The sequence below is a fragment of the Panthera uncia genome, assembly GCF_023721935.1.
Source record: "Panthera uncia isolate 11264 chromosome E2 unlocalized genomic scaffold, Puncia_PCG_1.0 HiC_scaffold_20, whole genome shotgun sequence".
NCBI lineage: Eukaryota > Metazoa > Chordata > Mammalia > Carnivora > Felidae > Panthera > Panthera uncia.
In genome coordinates this window covers 11,640,093-11,655,995 of record NW_026057589.1, presented here as the reverse complement: position 1 = coordinate 11,655,995, position 15,903 = coordinate 11,640,093, and the positions used below count along the sequence as shown (strand labels likewise).

Sequence of the window (15,903 nt, the reverse complement as noted above, 5' to 3'; positions counted from 1 at the left end):
TCCACCTCACCTCCACAAAGTATAGATTTTTCATATATTATGTGTTATCACCAGGCTTGGTATTAATTTACCTAGACTTCAATGAAGACGACGATGATATAATTGCACCTTGGATTTTTCTGTAAGATCACAGTATTATGGTGCATGGTTTTGAAAATATCTCTGTAAGACAGATAACAGGCAAATAATTTCTCTCCTGGTTTCTGAGTTAGGAAACTTGAAGCCAAGAGTGATGAAGAAGTATTTACCAGGAAAAAAGTGGCCATAAAAGGTTTCCCACTTCAGAAACTTGCACAGTACTTGTAGTGAAAGATCAGGTATGTTACCTTTTGATAAAACACTAAAAAAAAAAAAAAATCTCATCATCTTTGCTACACAGACAATTCAAAGGCTGAAGCTCAAAAGTGTAAATATTTCAGAAGAACTGTGGTAATGAAGCAAAACAACAGATTTTCTGTGTACAAAAGTGGAAAGATTTAAATTTTTTTCTTACTCCTATTCCAGAGTCAAAGTAAGGAAGTTCCCTTCATTTTTTTTTTAACCTTATTGATTTATTTTGAGTGAGTGAGTGAGTGAGAGAGAGAGAGTGAGAGCAAGCATGAGCAGGGAAGGGGCAGAGAGAGAGGATCCCAAGCAGGCTCTACACTGTCAGCACCAAGCTTGATGTGGGGCTCCAACTCATGAGCTGTGAGATCATGACCTGAGCTGAAACCAAGTCAGATGCTTAACTGACTGAGCCACCCAGGTGCCCCAGGGAAGTGTCCTTCGTACATGCTAAGTCTCAGAGCCTTACCTGGGTTGTTTTTCTTCTTGATGTTTTCCCAGCAGCATGAGATTTTGTCCAATCCACCACTTACTCCTTTCTTCTAGAAAGTCCCAGAAAAGATCCCGAACCTTCCCGGTTCCAAGTGTAAGCAAGGTGTCCTCCCTGGACACAGCAGTAGTTTTCTGCTTCCTCAAAGCTACAGTGAAACTTGTTAAGCTGATAACAATTATTTTTACCATGTTGCTCTGGGCTATTTAGCTCACTTCCTAGAATGATACCTGTTCTGACATATAACCAAAGCCAGATTCTTCCTCTTAAGAACATTTTCTCTGTGAACTATGAGCAACAACAGTGCAGGAGCTCAGCAGCTGCCTGGTCCTTTAAAAATGTTCTTAGTGGGTTAGTCATATTTGTTAGTATTATTCTTTTAGGAATAGGGAATAATTAGTCAAGGAGATAAAAGATGTTTTGTGTGTTTTTAATTTAAGAACCCAGGTGGAGTTCCTATAAGCTGAAAACAAACAGCAAAGATCAATAAAGCGAGGAGTCTTTATAGGGCACCACCACCTGTGTCTACACAACCGGATAGCTTTTCGCTAATTATTTGCTAAGCCTAAGCTGTAAAGGAGAAGAAGATGAATATCTAAGTCAGAGCTGCTAAAAATTGAGAAAAGTATTGTGTGGTTTTTTAAAAGGAAACCATTCTGGCAGACCCCCAGGCTGTGTCTAAGTTATTGTATTTTGTTTTTTAAATACATTCAGCCATAAAACCAGGCATAAACTATATGCTAAAGCTCTTACACAACCATGAACGAATGAATACAAATTAATACAAACAGAACTGAAAACTAATGAAATGAAAACGTGCTGAACTAAACAGTTACCTGACATAACAACTGTACTGGCTTATGACCACACACGTTCTTTTGATTTGGCACACAAGCTATTCCATGCTGTAGGGAAAAATCAGTTCTCTCACCACTTTATTTAGCTTGCTGAAAAACCTTTGTTCATACAGCATGTCATTTGTTTTGCACCTGTGGCACATCTATCATTTAGTTTAGCCAGTTTTCTTTCTTGGCACCAAAATGTGATAACAAATACAAATAACTGTGGGCACTGACATAGCATGGTAGGTTTCAGGGTTCAGTTGGTTATCCAAATGGCCTAAATGCTTATACTACCTTTAAAAATCATTATGGAAAGATACTAGTATCAACAATTCTCTTAAGAGTATACTCCAAGAATACACCTCCCTCAGTCTGAAAAACAGTGCAGTAATCAAAAGATAAATATGGTATGGTCCCTACTTTCAGAACGTGTACAGTCTAGTTAGGGGAAAAAAGATATAACAATTGTAGTTAATAAAGACAGTGTCACTGGACAGGTACAGCATATATCTATCTATAAAAGTTCAGATGAGAAAGAAATTATTTCCAGCACGTGGCCATATTGAGATAGAAGAAACGGTCATACCGGGAGAAGCCAATGTGATTTAGTAAATGCATAGAAGAGGAAAGTATTTTTATAAAGAGAAATAATTCTGGGGGTGGGGCATGGTGGGCACTTGTTGAGACAGCAGTGGGAAGGGAAACTAGAAAACTGAAAAGTCTTGAAATGGCAGGAAAAAGAGTGTCCAATTAATTTGGAAGGCTTCTGACTAGGAGTCCACTAAGTCTTCGCTGCAATGGAATCGTTCTGGGTGTTACAAGACTTTGTAACAAAGTGTTGATTTCCCAACACTTTCAGTAGTATACATACTTACGCACATACATACGTTTAAGGCATTTTTAAGTGAAACCTGAGGCTGATGGAAACTTCTCTGAGGTCAACTCCACAGGGCCGTAATTCATTCCAACCTTTTTTTCAGTGCCTGATATATGGTCTCAATACCTGCTTTACCTAGAGCGCAAGCATATCACATGTTCAACTTAAATGATCAAGATATTGGTGACAGTGTTGCTTAGAACTGAAGCTCTACCTATGCGCATTCTGTCGCCGAGGTCGCAGGGCCGCAGAACAGCTACGCACACCGCCCCAAGCCGAGTGTATCGCAACTCAGCTTAGCGCTGCGCCCACACCTGGACTCCGGCGGGCGGAAGGAGCGTGGCTGCCGTGACTGCGCGCGCGGGTACCAGCGTCTAGCCACACCTCCGGGGCGGAGCGAGGCCTTTTCAGCCGCCGGGAGGCCCGCCTCACCCTCCTGTCTGGTGATTGGTGAGGTGGCAGCTGCGGTGATTGGAGGGCAGGGCGGTGATTGGAGGGCTCACCGCCATCTCTTCCAATGGAAATAAGCCAGAGGCAGGCCCAGTGGCGGAAGGAGCATGGCGTGGAGACTGCTGAAAGTGAGTTCAGAAAGTGGGCTCTGCGGCAGCGAGGAGTTGGGCGAGGAGTGGGGCTAAAGCAGATTGGAGGGCTAACCTGGGGCGAAGTGCGGTTCCGAGATCGTGGGCCCAGTTTGCACGTCTGTGCGTTTCTGGAGGCACACGTGCGTGTGCACTTACACGTGTGCTTGGCCAGTGTGCATAAGAGCACGTTCCTGTCTGGGTAGATGCAGGTCTGTGTCAGCGCACGTGGGCCAGACGTTTATTGAGCCTGGCACACGGGCGTTTAGTGAACACATGACCGCCTAACATTGTGTGCAGGATCCATCGTGCAGTGAAGTTACACTAAAACATGGCCCCAGCCCTTCTAGATGAAATTTTAGGGCGGGGGCTTATGTAAGTGTGTTCAGATACTTGTTGACATTAAGGAGCGTTCCTACAATCCGCTGGAGACTGGAAGCAAGACAATAAATACTTGTTCTGTATCGACAACTGGGAGTGACTTTAAAAAGGCAAATCTGATCATGCCACCTAGTTGTTGAGGGAGAACCCTAATCTTCATTTTGGCCATCGTCTCTGTTTATCTCCCCAGCTTCTTTTTAAGCCGTGCTTTGCCTTGTTCCTTGGTTCCAGACAAACCTTTCCCCTTCCCCCATTTCTTGGGTGCATCTCCTTACCCTGTGCCACTGTGAGCGCCTTTACACTTTTTCATACCCTCCCACTGCGTCCTAGTTAACTCCTATTTATCTTTTGGACATCAGCTTTAAGTCACTTCTTCAAAGAAGCCTTCCTCTACCTCTGAGATTGGGTTGGGGTGTGTTATTACCGTATGTTAATTCATAGCTATTGGCAGTTACATATTTGCGTGATCATTGATTAATGACTGTCTCTTCATAAGATTGTCGTCTCTTTGAGGGCGGAGACTATTTCGCCCACCTCTGAGTGCTCGATTACTGTTGGGCAGATGACTGACTGATGACTCATCATCTGGCAGTGATAACTATGAACCACTTTTCAAGTAGGATTCTTTGTTTTTGAGAGAAAGAGAGTGGGTGAGGGGCAGAGAGGCGGAGAGAGAGAAGTCCAAGCAGGGGCTCGATCCCACGAACAGTAAGATCATGACTTGAACCCAAATCAAGTGTTGGATGCTCAACCGACTGAATCACCCAGGTGCCCAAAACTAGATTAGTGATTCTTGACTCAATAAGACCTGATGCTCCTTAAAAAAAATATTTTGCAACTGCTTTTATTATCCTGAAGTGGAATTTATGTATAATGTAATCTATCTACGTATAATTTTAAAAGATTAGCATAATGTCCTAACTGGAATATAAAGGAGACATTAAAGGAATTCATAATAAAATAACATGTATTTTAGTATGTAAATGTTGGGCATGACTCACTTAGTGAGAGACTCAGGTGTTTAAGCCTCTATTTGGAAATTCCAGCGCCTCAGGTATGTTTTCTTGTCAAAACCCAAACAAAGCATTATACCATTCCTGAGATCTCTGAAACGGTGAACAAGGCTTAGTAACGTTCTGTGCAACACAGTGCAGTCATCTCTCAATTTATGATGGAACTGCATTCCTGGAAAAGTCAATGCATATGAAAACTGTGCATGACATAGTTGGTGTTTTTATGTGGTGGAATACAGGCTCAAATAATATGAATAGATTTTTTTACATACTGAATGTCAGTAGTATCTCCAAAAGCCATGCAGGACAGGGACACTTCATCTGTCAGATAGCCTAAAACAGTGCAGGTGTCTACCTTTACAGATTCCTGCCCACTTAAATCTATTAGCATTCCTCCAAAATGCCTACCACATGTCCCCCTGGGGGCAGTACTGCCTCTTTTGAAGCCTCTGGCCCAGAGTCCTTCAAGGCCAGACAAGTGTGGGTCAGCAGAAGTGTGGATACAGCCTCTGAAAGTAGAGACCAATGTGTGAGCAAGACTAGAAATGAAGGAGACCAGTGTTTGCAGAAGGCTAGGGATATCGCTTCATATCACATGCCATTATGTCCTGTGTGCCTGGGTGTATAGGGCTCAGAGAAGTTACTGCTGTCTGGCCCCATTGGGCCTTTTTCTTTTTTTCCCCCTCAGAAGCGGGCCCAGGATGCTGTGGTCATCCTGGGGGGCGGAGGACTTCTCTTCACTTCCTACCTGACGGCCACGGGGGATGAACATTTCTATGCTGAACACTTGATGCCAGCTCTGCAGAAGCTGCTGGACCCGGAGTCAGCCCACAGGCTGGCTGTTCATTTCACCTCCCTGGGGCTCCTTCCTCGTGCCACATTTCAAGACTCTGACATGCTGGTAGGTGCTCTTGGAACACCTTCTGATTAACAAGCTCCACAGGCACTTCTGACACAGAAGTGCTGGGGCCTGCACTTTGAGAAACACCAGGATAGCCTGGCTTTGTTTCCTTCTCCCTAGGAAGTGAGAGTCCTGGGCCATAAATTCCGAAATCCAGTTGGAATTGCTGCAGGATTTGATAAGCATGGGGAAGCTGTGGATGGACTTTACAAGATGGGCTTTGGTTTTGTAGAGATCGGCAGTGTTACTCCAAAACCTCAGGAAGGAAACCCCAGACCCAGAGTCTTCCGCCTCCCAGAGGACCAAGCTGTCATTAACAGGTGTGTGAATGGACCAGAGGTCACAGGGGATACTTTCTTCCCAGGAGGGCGCTCAGCAATGGGAGATCTGCCTGTTTTTTCTGTCATACAGTGTGGACATTTTTCTGCTATTGGGAATGTTCGAGAACCATGTTGAGCATCTCCTGTGTGGAGGCATAAAAGCAGATTTTATTATTCTAGTTTAACACATATACACCCCAGGGGCTCAGAGAGCTACATGACTTATCTCTAATCATGAGATCATAAGTGGGAGATCTGGGGTTGAGATTAATACATTTGACTTCAGGGTTTGTGCTTTTTTCACATTGTTACTCCAGTGCTCTTGCCCAGCACTGTCCAGCAGAAATATGATGTGTAATTTAAAATATTCAGGTATGTAATTTAAAATATTCAGGTAGTCACAATAAAATAGTAAAGAGAAATGGGTGAAATTCACTTCAATAATATATTCTATTTAATTATTATTTATAATTATATCTAATTATAAATACTTAACATGTTCTGAATGTCATTTTAACACATAATCAAAATAAAAATGATTAATTAACTATTTACCATCTTTGGTGGCAAGTCTTCTAAATCCAGTGTGCATTTGACCTAACATGCTCTCAGGGTATACTGGCCACATTTCAAGTGCTCAGGGGCACATGTGGCTACAAGTTCTTGAACTGGATGGTGAAGCCCTGCCCTTTAGTAAACTGGAAATTTTAATAATCCATATGGATAGCTGCTTTTAATAAGAGAGATCCTTATAGATTGTGTAAAGCCCTTCTCTTTGCAATCCCTAGGCAGTATTCACTATAGCAAACCCAGAAAATGAAAAAGTGTCTGCTTTTTGGTAACAGAATTTTGAGAGTCTCCTTGAGAGAGTTTAATAGGCATCTTTGGGACCATTGATGGCCTTCTGGAAGATGAACCTGTGGGAATTTTAGGTGGCCGCACTTCCTGCTTTATTGTACTTATTTCAGGGAAATTTTCCAGCATTAGAGATGAAGTTATTGAGCTTTCTGTTGCATTGCAGGCTGGGATCAGTATCTTCAGAATTTCCAGGCAAAATATACTTGTTGATGATTCGGCTGCCACAAGTAACTGCAGGTACCAGGACAACGGTACTGGGCAGAATCCATAAACGAGAAGTGGTTGAGGGAGGAGAGCCTGTGTGTTCAGCCTCCTTGCTGTGGGTGGCTTGGAGTAGGTGCCCAGTAAGCGCCTGCCAAGTGAATCGAGCAATTTATTCATGAAGTAAACAAAAACAGGTGCTCCTCTATCTGTTCAGTGTTTTTGGCTGCAAGTAACAACGTGACTTAAATAATAGGCATTTGTTATTATTTCTTCTCTGGGAGGGAGCTTGTGGAGCACAGGCAGGAGGAGGAAAGATGGGTTGTCAGGGAGGCCCCGCTGCAGGGGAGGGGTACATAAGTGAGGAGGAGCGTGGGTTGGATTCAGACAGGTCGGGGGACAGCTACTTGGCGAGTCTGGGCTATTTCCAGTGCTAGGTACCTGAGCGACTTGTTTGCAAATTTAAATCTTTCCCTCTGTGTTTGATGGTGTTCTGGCAAGTTTTCTAGGAATTCCAGGGGTGTTTAAACCTTGAAAGTCTAAGAACTGACTCTGATTTTTTTTTTCTTTCCTGTTTTTAAAAGTCCAAAGTATAGTAGAAGTGGCCATGAAACCATCTCTCCAAAGTGTTTGGCTTATGGCCGAGGGCTCTAACCTCGTCCCCTCCCCACCTGCTTATATGTTACAGATATGGATTTAACAGTCACGGACTCTCGGTGGTGGAACACAGGTTGCGGGCCAGACAGGAGAAGCAGGCCAGGCTCACAGAAGGTAAAGTGGGGTTGTGCTAATGGGCCTTTCTCCATTTGTTGTGAGGAAACCTGTGGGAGAAAGGTCAGGAATTCTTAATGAAGTAAATGTGACTGAGCAATAGGGAAAAAAAACACTATGGAACTCAGGAATTTTCCTGCCTTTATCACAGTCAGCAAGATTGTAACTGAATTTCATAATTTAGCAAAGACTTGCTTAGTTTCTCCCTCGTTATATAACCTGTGTTGTGTCATAACTGGGGCCGCTTGGAAGTGAGCAAAGCAGTCCCGCTGTGGTCACGTGGGTAGTTGAGATGTGAGCAGAACCTGAGCTCCATCTTCCTCGGTCTTCCTATGATGTCCTTTTGTGCGTTATGTGAACAATACATGTTAATTATAGAAGCATTAGTAAATACAGAGAAGCATCAAGAAGAAAAGTGAAATTACTCATACCCCGCCCTACTCGGGGAGAATTAATCTTGACTTTTGGGCAAATATCCTTCATGACTTGTTCAGAAAACACCATGCATGTTGTAAGGCCGCCTTCAGAGATGCCGATGTCTGTTCTCTGGGGCTCTGCTCTCCCTCCAGATCCATGTAGTGCCTATAGCGCTGTTTTGTCCTCACCACCCCTTCCCAGGTGTCTTCTGAGATTGTGTGGGGCTGTGGCCATTTTCCTCTAGAACTCTTTCCAGGAATTTAAGTGTCATTAAACGTCCTGGTAGTGAGATAAGAAAAGCCTATGGACATCGGATTCACTTCAGGAAGTAAGGTTGAAAGGGCCGAGGCAGTCGGCAATCTCTGATTTTAGGAGAAGGAAGTTACCTTGTTTGGAAATCCCAAGCTTTGGTAGGAGCAGACCCTGCTATACTACAGACCTTTCCATTTGGGGAACTTTGAAGCTTATAATATGACCTCCATAGCTTGTGATACTCTCCTGCCTTCTGGCTTCCCTTTCTTCTTTTCATTGTCCCCAGTGTGAGCTTTAGCCCCTTTTCTTCCTTGCCCCTCCCTCACCCCTACTCCAGCACTAACACTGATTGAAGCAGAATCTTCCAGCAGATTTGTTCATGTTTTCCAGCATCTAGAAGCCTTGAAGACAGCTTATTGCTAGCATAAGTTGACAGAAGCTATGGTGCCTTTTGAAGATAGAGTAATTCAGAAATTTCTGTCTAACTTCAGAGTCTTGGCCCTTTGGGCAGCTAACTGCTGATGGAAGATCCCTTAGCTGCATGAAAGTAAGGCTCCCTTTCAAGCCAGCTCATCTGTGCAAAGAAGAATCAGCTTACAAATGGCTTGGCTTGATGGAGGCTGGACTTGGGAAGCTTGGAGGCCTTGTGTAGCTTTTGTCTAATTGGATGCTACCCACCCCACCACCCCCGCCGCCCCCAAGGGAATCTCATTTACTTTCAAGCTGGGGATTAAAAGGGTGACTAGTTTAGGGAATGAGAAGGTGGTTAGCAACACTAGATGTTGGTCTTTGATCCCAGTGACCTGACACACCTTTTGGGAGCTCACTTGGTGCTCCAGGTCTTTTCCCAACCATTGCACGGTAAAAGCAGCTGACACCACTGACCTACCAGTGACCTTTGCAGATAAGGTGGTATCTTAGAAGCCAAGTACAGACAACCTCTGGCTTTCAGGCACAGCATGTTTCTAAAATGTATTTTTCTAACAGTCCAAAATGCAAGTCAGTAATCCCATGGATTTTTAAATTGGGTGGCATAATACTTACCATGCAAACTGAGACATTTTGGGGAGTGAAGGGTGCAGGCATTAATAATTATGCCCAGGCTACAGGAGCAATGAGGGCTGTTCTGGGAGCACTGGGACTTGTGCTCACTCTAGTTATGAGCTGGAGCCCCTTCTCAGAAAACTGAAATTCCAAGTTCTAAAAGATTTATGCCTCTATATTTTAGGCATGGTTAGTGGAAAACATTTTCCAGTCTTGTATACATATTCTTTAATTTTGCCTTTTCTTCCCAACTGCACACCCTGTCACTCAAGTCCAGCAGACAGCCCTTGAGAATAAACAGCTGTCCCTTAACATGCCTGTTGATTTCTGACTGTCCTCATTACATTTATGAGCCCTTACTTTTTATCGCTAGCATTTGCACTCCTAATTTCTCCAGTTTCCATTAAATTTTAAAAAAGGAAAAGAACACAGTGCAGTAAAACATCCTAGTAGTTGCCCAAACATGCTGCGCAAAGATGGTGACCTCTTCTTGGTCAGCAGGCGGCAACACCGTGCAGCTTCCATGGTGTTTGCCGGCTGGTCCGGGAAGTTCACACAAAGAGGTGGAGGTGTACGGGGCTCTTCGTGGGCTGTTTAGTCAAGGACATCTTCAAAATGTTGCACAGGGAATGGTGTTTAGGAACAAAATCTTGACAAGCCATCTTTACAGGGGGGCTACCACTGGGAATAAACCTGGGGAAGAATAAGACCTCGGTGGACGCTGCTGCGGACTACGTGGAGGGGGTTCGAGTTCTGGGCCCCTTGGCCGACTACCTGGTAGTGAACGTGTCCAGTCCGAACACCACTGGGCTACGGAGCCTTCAGGGAAAGGCTGAGCTGCGCCACCTGCTGACCAAGGTAGGAAATTACATCTCCAGGCTCCGTTCCACCAGCCTGTCCTACCCACTTCTTTCCAGTTGATTCTTCAGGAAAAAGCTTCAATGTCACTATCAAGGAGCTGTCCTTAGCACCTGGACCAGATAGGACCCCTTGCTATACCTATAATCCCGTCATAACACTGATTATGCTTAACAGTAATTAATGGCTTGGTTACCTGTCCCTGTGTTAAACCATAAACCCTGTGAGAGCAGGGACTGTCTCTCTCTGTCCCTAGCATCGAGCACACTGACTGAATAAATTGGATGGCTCTTCTTTGTTTTTAAGTAGGCTCCATGCCCAATGTGGGGCTTGAACTCACGACCCTGAGATCAAGATTTGCATGAAACAGCGAGGCACCCCTGGATGAGTCTTTATCAAACAGTACTTGTGACAGTATTTTCTTCTTATCTCTTTTAGAAAAAAAAGTCTCAATAAGCCTTAATATATTAGCCAATATCAGTGACAACATTAGGGACTTAATCTTAGGGATCCCTTTGTTCAGGAGAATCAGATCTGTGGGATGGGTCTTTGGCATAACTGAGAGCTGTATTTTCTGAGAAGGAGAAGTCGCTGGTGCTTCAGCGTGAGAACATGCTGATCTGTGGCTACGGCCTCCGGGGTCCCCGTCTCTGGCCGTGTGTTGTTCTAGGTGCTGCAGGAGAGGGATGCCCTGCAGGGAGCGCGCAAACCGGCTGTGCTGGTGAAGATCGCACCTGACCTCACAGCCCAGGACAAGGAGGATATTGCCAGTGTGGTGAGAGAGGTAGGAGTCGGGCTAGGCCCTGGGACGCCTCTCACTGCCTGGGAGGGGTGGGGGTGGGTGCCATTTGGCCAGCTGGGCTAGCCTGTGGCTTCCTTTCTGTGGTAGTGAGAGCTGGTTTGATATGTCATGATGTAACTCATCATCTAATGAAAAGCTCAGTTGGTTGAGCATCCAACTCGATTTCAGCTCAGGTCATGATCTCACAGTTTGTGGGTTCAAGCCCCACATCGGGCTCTGAGCTGACAGTGTGGAGCATGTTTGGGATTCTCTCTCTCTCTCTCTCTCTCTCTCTTTCTCTCCCTCTCTCCCTCTCCTCCTCCCCTGCTCACACCCTCTCAAAACAAATAAATAAACTAAAAAAAAAAAAAATTTAGAGAAGCAAATGTTTGGATGAGTCATTTACTTGTACCCATTCCCTTGTCTCTTTCCTCACATTCATCCAGCAAGAGCTCTAAGCCTTGTGCTTGCATTCTTGGTCAGTCTTGGTCAGACTGTTCTGTCACTCTCTCCAGTCTACCCCAGGCCCCTGTGTTATAGGAGAATGGTGGAAACATGGACCAAATCTGGCAGTCTTGGGTTCAAGTCCTAGTTCCACCATGTACTACCTAGGGGCCTTGGACAAGACTAAAGTGAGTGGTTCTAAGGATTAAATCCTGTCCTCGTGGAACATTACAGGTGGTCGATATGTGATGGCTGCTACTATTATGTTGAGGCTCGTTCAGACCCTTTTTCTAGAAGCATGGTGAGCTCTGGTATAGCTCTTGCTTCCCGGGGCTATAGTGTGGGCACCTGGCCCGGCTGCTGTCTCAGACCCTCGGGGAAGCTACTCCGACTGCATCAGTGCCACCACTGGAGGGTTCTTTCTCTGTCTCACATTGCAGTTGGGCATCGATGGACTGATCATCACAAACACCACAGTGAGCCGCCCCGCCGGCCTCCAGGGTGCCCTGCGCTCTGAAACAGGAGGGCTGAGTGGGAAGCCCCTCCGGGATTTATCAACTCAGACCATTCGGGAGATGTATGCACTCACCAAAGGCAAGAATTCGGTGCCTGTGTCTTCAGATCTGTGTGTGGCTCAGGCTCTTGGGTTTGATCCGAATCACTGTTCCCTGAACTGCTGGATTCAGCCGGGGCCGGAGCGGGGGAAGCCAAACTAAGGGTCTCACGTTGCTTGCCCTTCCTCACGATGTTACGTGTGCTTCTTGCAGGCAGAGTCCCCATCATTGGGGTTGGCGGTGTCAGCAGTGGGCAGGATGCCCTGGAGAAGATCCGGGCGGGGGCCTCCCTCGTGCAGCTGTACACGGCACTCACCTACGGGGGGCCGCCCGTGGTGGGCAGGGTCAAGCGGGAGCTGGAGGCCCTTTTGAAGTGAGTGGGGCCACGTGTGGTTTGACACAGGCGAAGTTAAGGTGGCATCAGTTGAGGATGACTCACAGGGAGGAGGAGATGCTATTTACCTGTCTATTTATTCCTCATTCAGAAAGGATTCAAGAACGCTGGGGAAAATTACTCTGTTGCTCCTAAGACAGAGGACAAAGAGGGCCAAGAAATTCAAGATTAATGATGTTTATTGGCCTGAGGGGTTCTGGCAGCATCCCTGCTCAGTAACATTGTCTTGATGTCAGGGAGCTGTGAATATTTGAAATTGATTCCTTTCCCAGTGTGAAGACCTAGGTGGAAACACCTCTAGGTTCCTGAGTGAAGACGATGTAGAAGGCAGGAGGCACGCCTCTGCGGGAGACAGGCAGGCACAGTTATGGAGCTGACAGCCTAGGTGAATGTGGGCTTCCAGCGAGAGCAGGGCCTGTCCTTCCCTATTTGCCGAAATTGCTTTTCCTCTTTTTTCAGGGAACAGGGTTTTACGAGAATCACAGATGCCATTGGAGCAGACCATCGGAGGTGAGGATGTTTTCAATAAGAAGCCTGATCTGGAATCTCCCCACTAAATGAGACGGGTCTTTGTGGCTGGATTGAGAGAGGAGAGCCACATCCCCCAAACCACGAGAGCCCTTCCTCCAGCCCAACTGTAAACCCAGTCAGGAGCATCACCAGAATCAATACGAGGCTTTCTTTAATCACTTGTCGGACCATGAACTGCATTCATGAGTCTTTCTAAACTCAAATCCCTTTAATATTGCAAGGACATTAAATATTTGAGGGAAAAAAATCATAGAAAAAATAAAGCCATTTAAAACCTGGATTTAAGGGTGCTTGGGTGGCTCAGTCGGTTAAGCGTCCGACTTCGGCTCAGGTCATGATCTCAAGGTCTGTAAGTTTGAGCCCCACATCGGGTTCTGTGCTGACAGCTCAGAGCCTGGAGCTTGCTTCCGATTCTGTGTCTCCCTTTCTCTCTGCCCCTCCCCTGTTTGTGCTCTCTCTCTCAAAAATAAATAATAGGCATTAAAAAAAAAAAAAAAGTTTAAAACCTGGATTTAAATCCCAGCCCTCAGTGAGGGCCACGGGCCTCACATAGGTGCTGCAGGGCCTTCTAGGCCTCTGCTGCCTGGGGTCAGCTGTGGGTCCAAGGAGCTTGACTCTGTTTCATTCTGCCTTTACTTTTATTTAAGTTTTTGACTTCACTTGAAAATATTTCAAACACGATTAAAGTTGCAAGAATAGGGCTTGAGGGTGGCCATCCTCTGTCTTCACACTGCCTTCCCTCTGTGAGTCCGGGTCCTCATCTTTTCTTAGAAGGACCCCAGTCATGTTGCAGTGGGCCCTGCCCCGCTGGCCTCAATTTAATTTGATGACCTTGGTAAAAACCCTGTCTCCAAATAAGGGCACTTTCTGAAGTTCTAGGGGGTTAGGATTTTAGTATGTCAGTTTTGGGGAGACACAATTCAGCCCATCACAGGAAAGTGTGCTTGCTGTGCCCCTTCTTTATTATCTGTGGCTTGGGGTGCCATTGGGCAGACAGCTTCTCAAGGTGCTTGAAGACATTAGACAAGATGTGAAAGAGGTGTAGTCGTTAACTGAAGAGAGAGCAGCACCGGTCTTTTCGATACCGGAAAGCAAATGGGGAAGAGGGGCTGGAGACCTTATCTAAGAAGCGCTGTTGCTGTGTGGCATGCCCTCACAGCCAGCAGAGAATTACCTTTGTTCCCATCACCTCAGTACAGATTTTTATTCTAAATTTGATTTCTCGGTAGCTCTGCGAGAGGCATGGAACTATAACAGGGGTAACATGTTTTGTTGCCTCATCATTTAATCTTGGCCTCTGCCTGTCCCTCCCCGTGTTCTTCGCTCACTCTGCCACAAAACCAGTAGCCAGTCTCCTGCTGTCCTTTTCAAAGATCGTTCACCTGTTTTGACTTTTTTTTTAACTTTTTAAATTTATTTTTTAAATATGTATTTATCTTGAGAGAGAGGGAGAGAGAGAGAGAGAGAGAGAGAGAATCCCAAATAGGCTCTGTGCTGATCAAGAGTCAGCTGCTTAACTGACTGAGCCACCCAAACGCCCCTTTTTTTTTCTTTTTAAAAAAATAACCCCCAAATAAAAGTTGTGTACCTCTCTTCCCTCTTAAATAACTCCATTTCCCACAGGTAATCACAGATAACTTTTGTATCTATCTTACTAGATGTTTCCAGATATTTTTCTTTTTATTATATACAAACACATGTAATCCATAGCTATCTTTTTATGTATCTGCATACTTTTGCATAGAAAAAATTTAGGAGAACTGTTTTTTAATACCAAGTGATATGAGAGTAAATTTAAATTTGCTGGTCTGATTCTCCATCCTGAATATTTTTGTGTGGATTTCTTGCAAACGAGTATATTCTGCTTCACAACCACAACACAGCCGTCAAAAATCAGGAGATCGGTACTGACATATCAGTTCATCCTCAGGTTGTGTGGCAGGCAGAATTTCTAAAATGCCTTCCCCCTTCCCAATGCCCTGTCCTAATTTCTGGAGCCCAGCAATGTGATGAGATATCCCTCTCGTGACTGTTATGTTACATGGCTTAACATAGGAGCCTCCTTGAAGGTAGGTTATTCAGGTGGGTCCAGTCTGATCACATGAGCCCCTTTAAAAGCAAGTTTTCTCTTTCTAAGAAGCATAAGGGATCAAAGTGTGGTTGCCATTTTGAAGACTGGTTTGGGGGGCATGAGAAGAAAGGTGTTGGCCCCTGGCTAACAGCCAGCAAGGAAATGGATGTCAGACCTACGGCCACAAAGAGCTGGATTTTGCCAACAACTTGAATGAGCTTGGAAGCAGATTTCTTTCCAAAGTGTCTGGGTGAGGATCCAATCTGTCCAACACCTTGATCCTGGCCTGGTGACACCCTGAGCCTAGAACCCAGCTGAGCCTCAACTCCTGATGCAGAATGGTGCTGACAGTGACTGTGTTTCAAACCACTGGAATTTGTGGACTGTGTTTCACACAAGAGAGAATGAACACAGGCCAGCTTCGTGGTTCACCAGCCGTCCCAATCGTGTCCTTCATTGTAAAAGTATCCAGCTCAGAATGACATGTTGCATTTGGTTGTCATGTCTCTTTAGCCTCCTGTCTGGAAAACTTCCTGCTAGTCCTTGACACTTTTGAAGATGACAGGCCGATTATTGTGTAGAATTTCCCTCGTTTGGGTTTGTCTGGTGGTGTGATTGGAGTCAGGCGGTGCAGCTGTGGCAGGAACATACGGCAGCAGTGCCGGGTCGCTGTGTCCTCCCAGGTGACACACGGGGTCAGTTTGTCCCAGTGCTGCTAATTTCACATGGGTCACTTGAAGGTGTGTCTGTACCACTTGAAGGTGTGTCTGTACCACTGTTACTCATTTTTCTTTGTAATTAATAAGTACTTTATAGGGAGGTTCTTTGAAATTATGTACTTAAACTGTTCCTCATAAAACCTTTGTTTTATTCATTTATATTATTGTGGCCTCATAATTTTCAGTTTTATTGAATGGCTCAAAATCTATTATCATATTTTGATGCCCAGTTGTCTTATATTTGGCCAATGGATGCCTCTTCAGGTGGCTTGTGTGTCCTGT

At 45.2% G+C, this 15,903-nt stretch overlaps 2 protein-coding genes across 2 annotated transcripts in view; one reads left to right on the top strand and one right to left on the bottom strand.

Moving 5' to 3' along the window:
- The window catches only part of PKD1L3 (polycystin 1 like 3, transient receptor potential channel interacting), an 81,576-nt gene extending 78,664 nt beyond the window's left edge, over window positions 1-2,912 (bottom strand). The window contains 2 exon segments of the mRNA XM_049622977.1: window positions 794-894; window positions 896-2,912. Of these exon segments, the coding sequence (XP_049478934.1) occupies window positions 794-894; window positions 896-1,090 (296 nt within the window). The 5' untranslated portion in view covers window positions 1,091-2,912.
- A 154-nt stretch (window positions 2,913-3,066) lies between these two features.
- DHODH (dihydroorotate dehydrogenase (quinone)) lies at window positions 3,067-14,650 on the top strand. The gene is made up of 9 exons (XM_049622550.1): window positions 3,067-3,111; window positions 5,194-5,406; window positions 5,527-5,726; window positions 7,474-7,556; window positions 9,940-10,127; window positions 10,798-10,911; window positions 11,793-11,946; window positions 12,120-12,279; window positions 12,760-14,650. Exons 1-9 carry the CDS (start codon window positions 3,091-3,093, stop codon window positions 12,812-12,814), a joined length of 1,188 nt encoding a protein of 395 aa, XP_049478507.1. The 5' UTR covers window positions 3,067-3,090; the 3' UTR covers window positions 12,815-14,650.
- The last annotated feature ends 1,253 nt before the right edge of the window (window positions 14,651-15,903 follow it).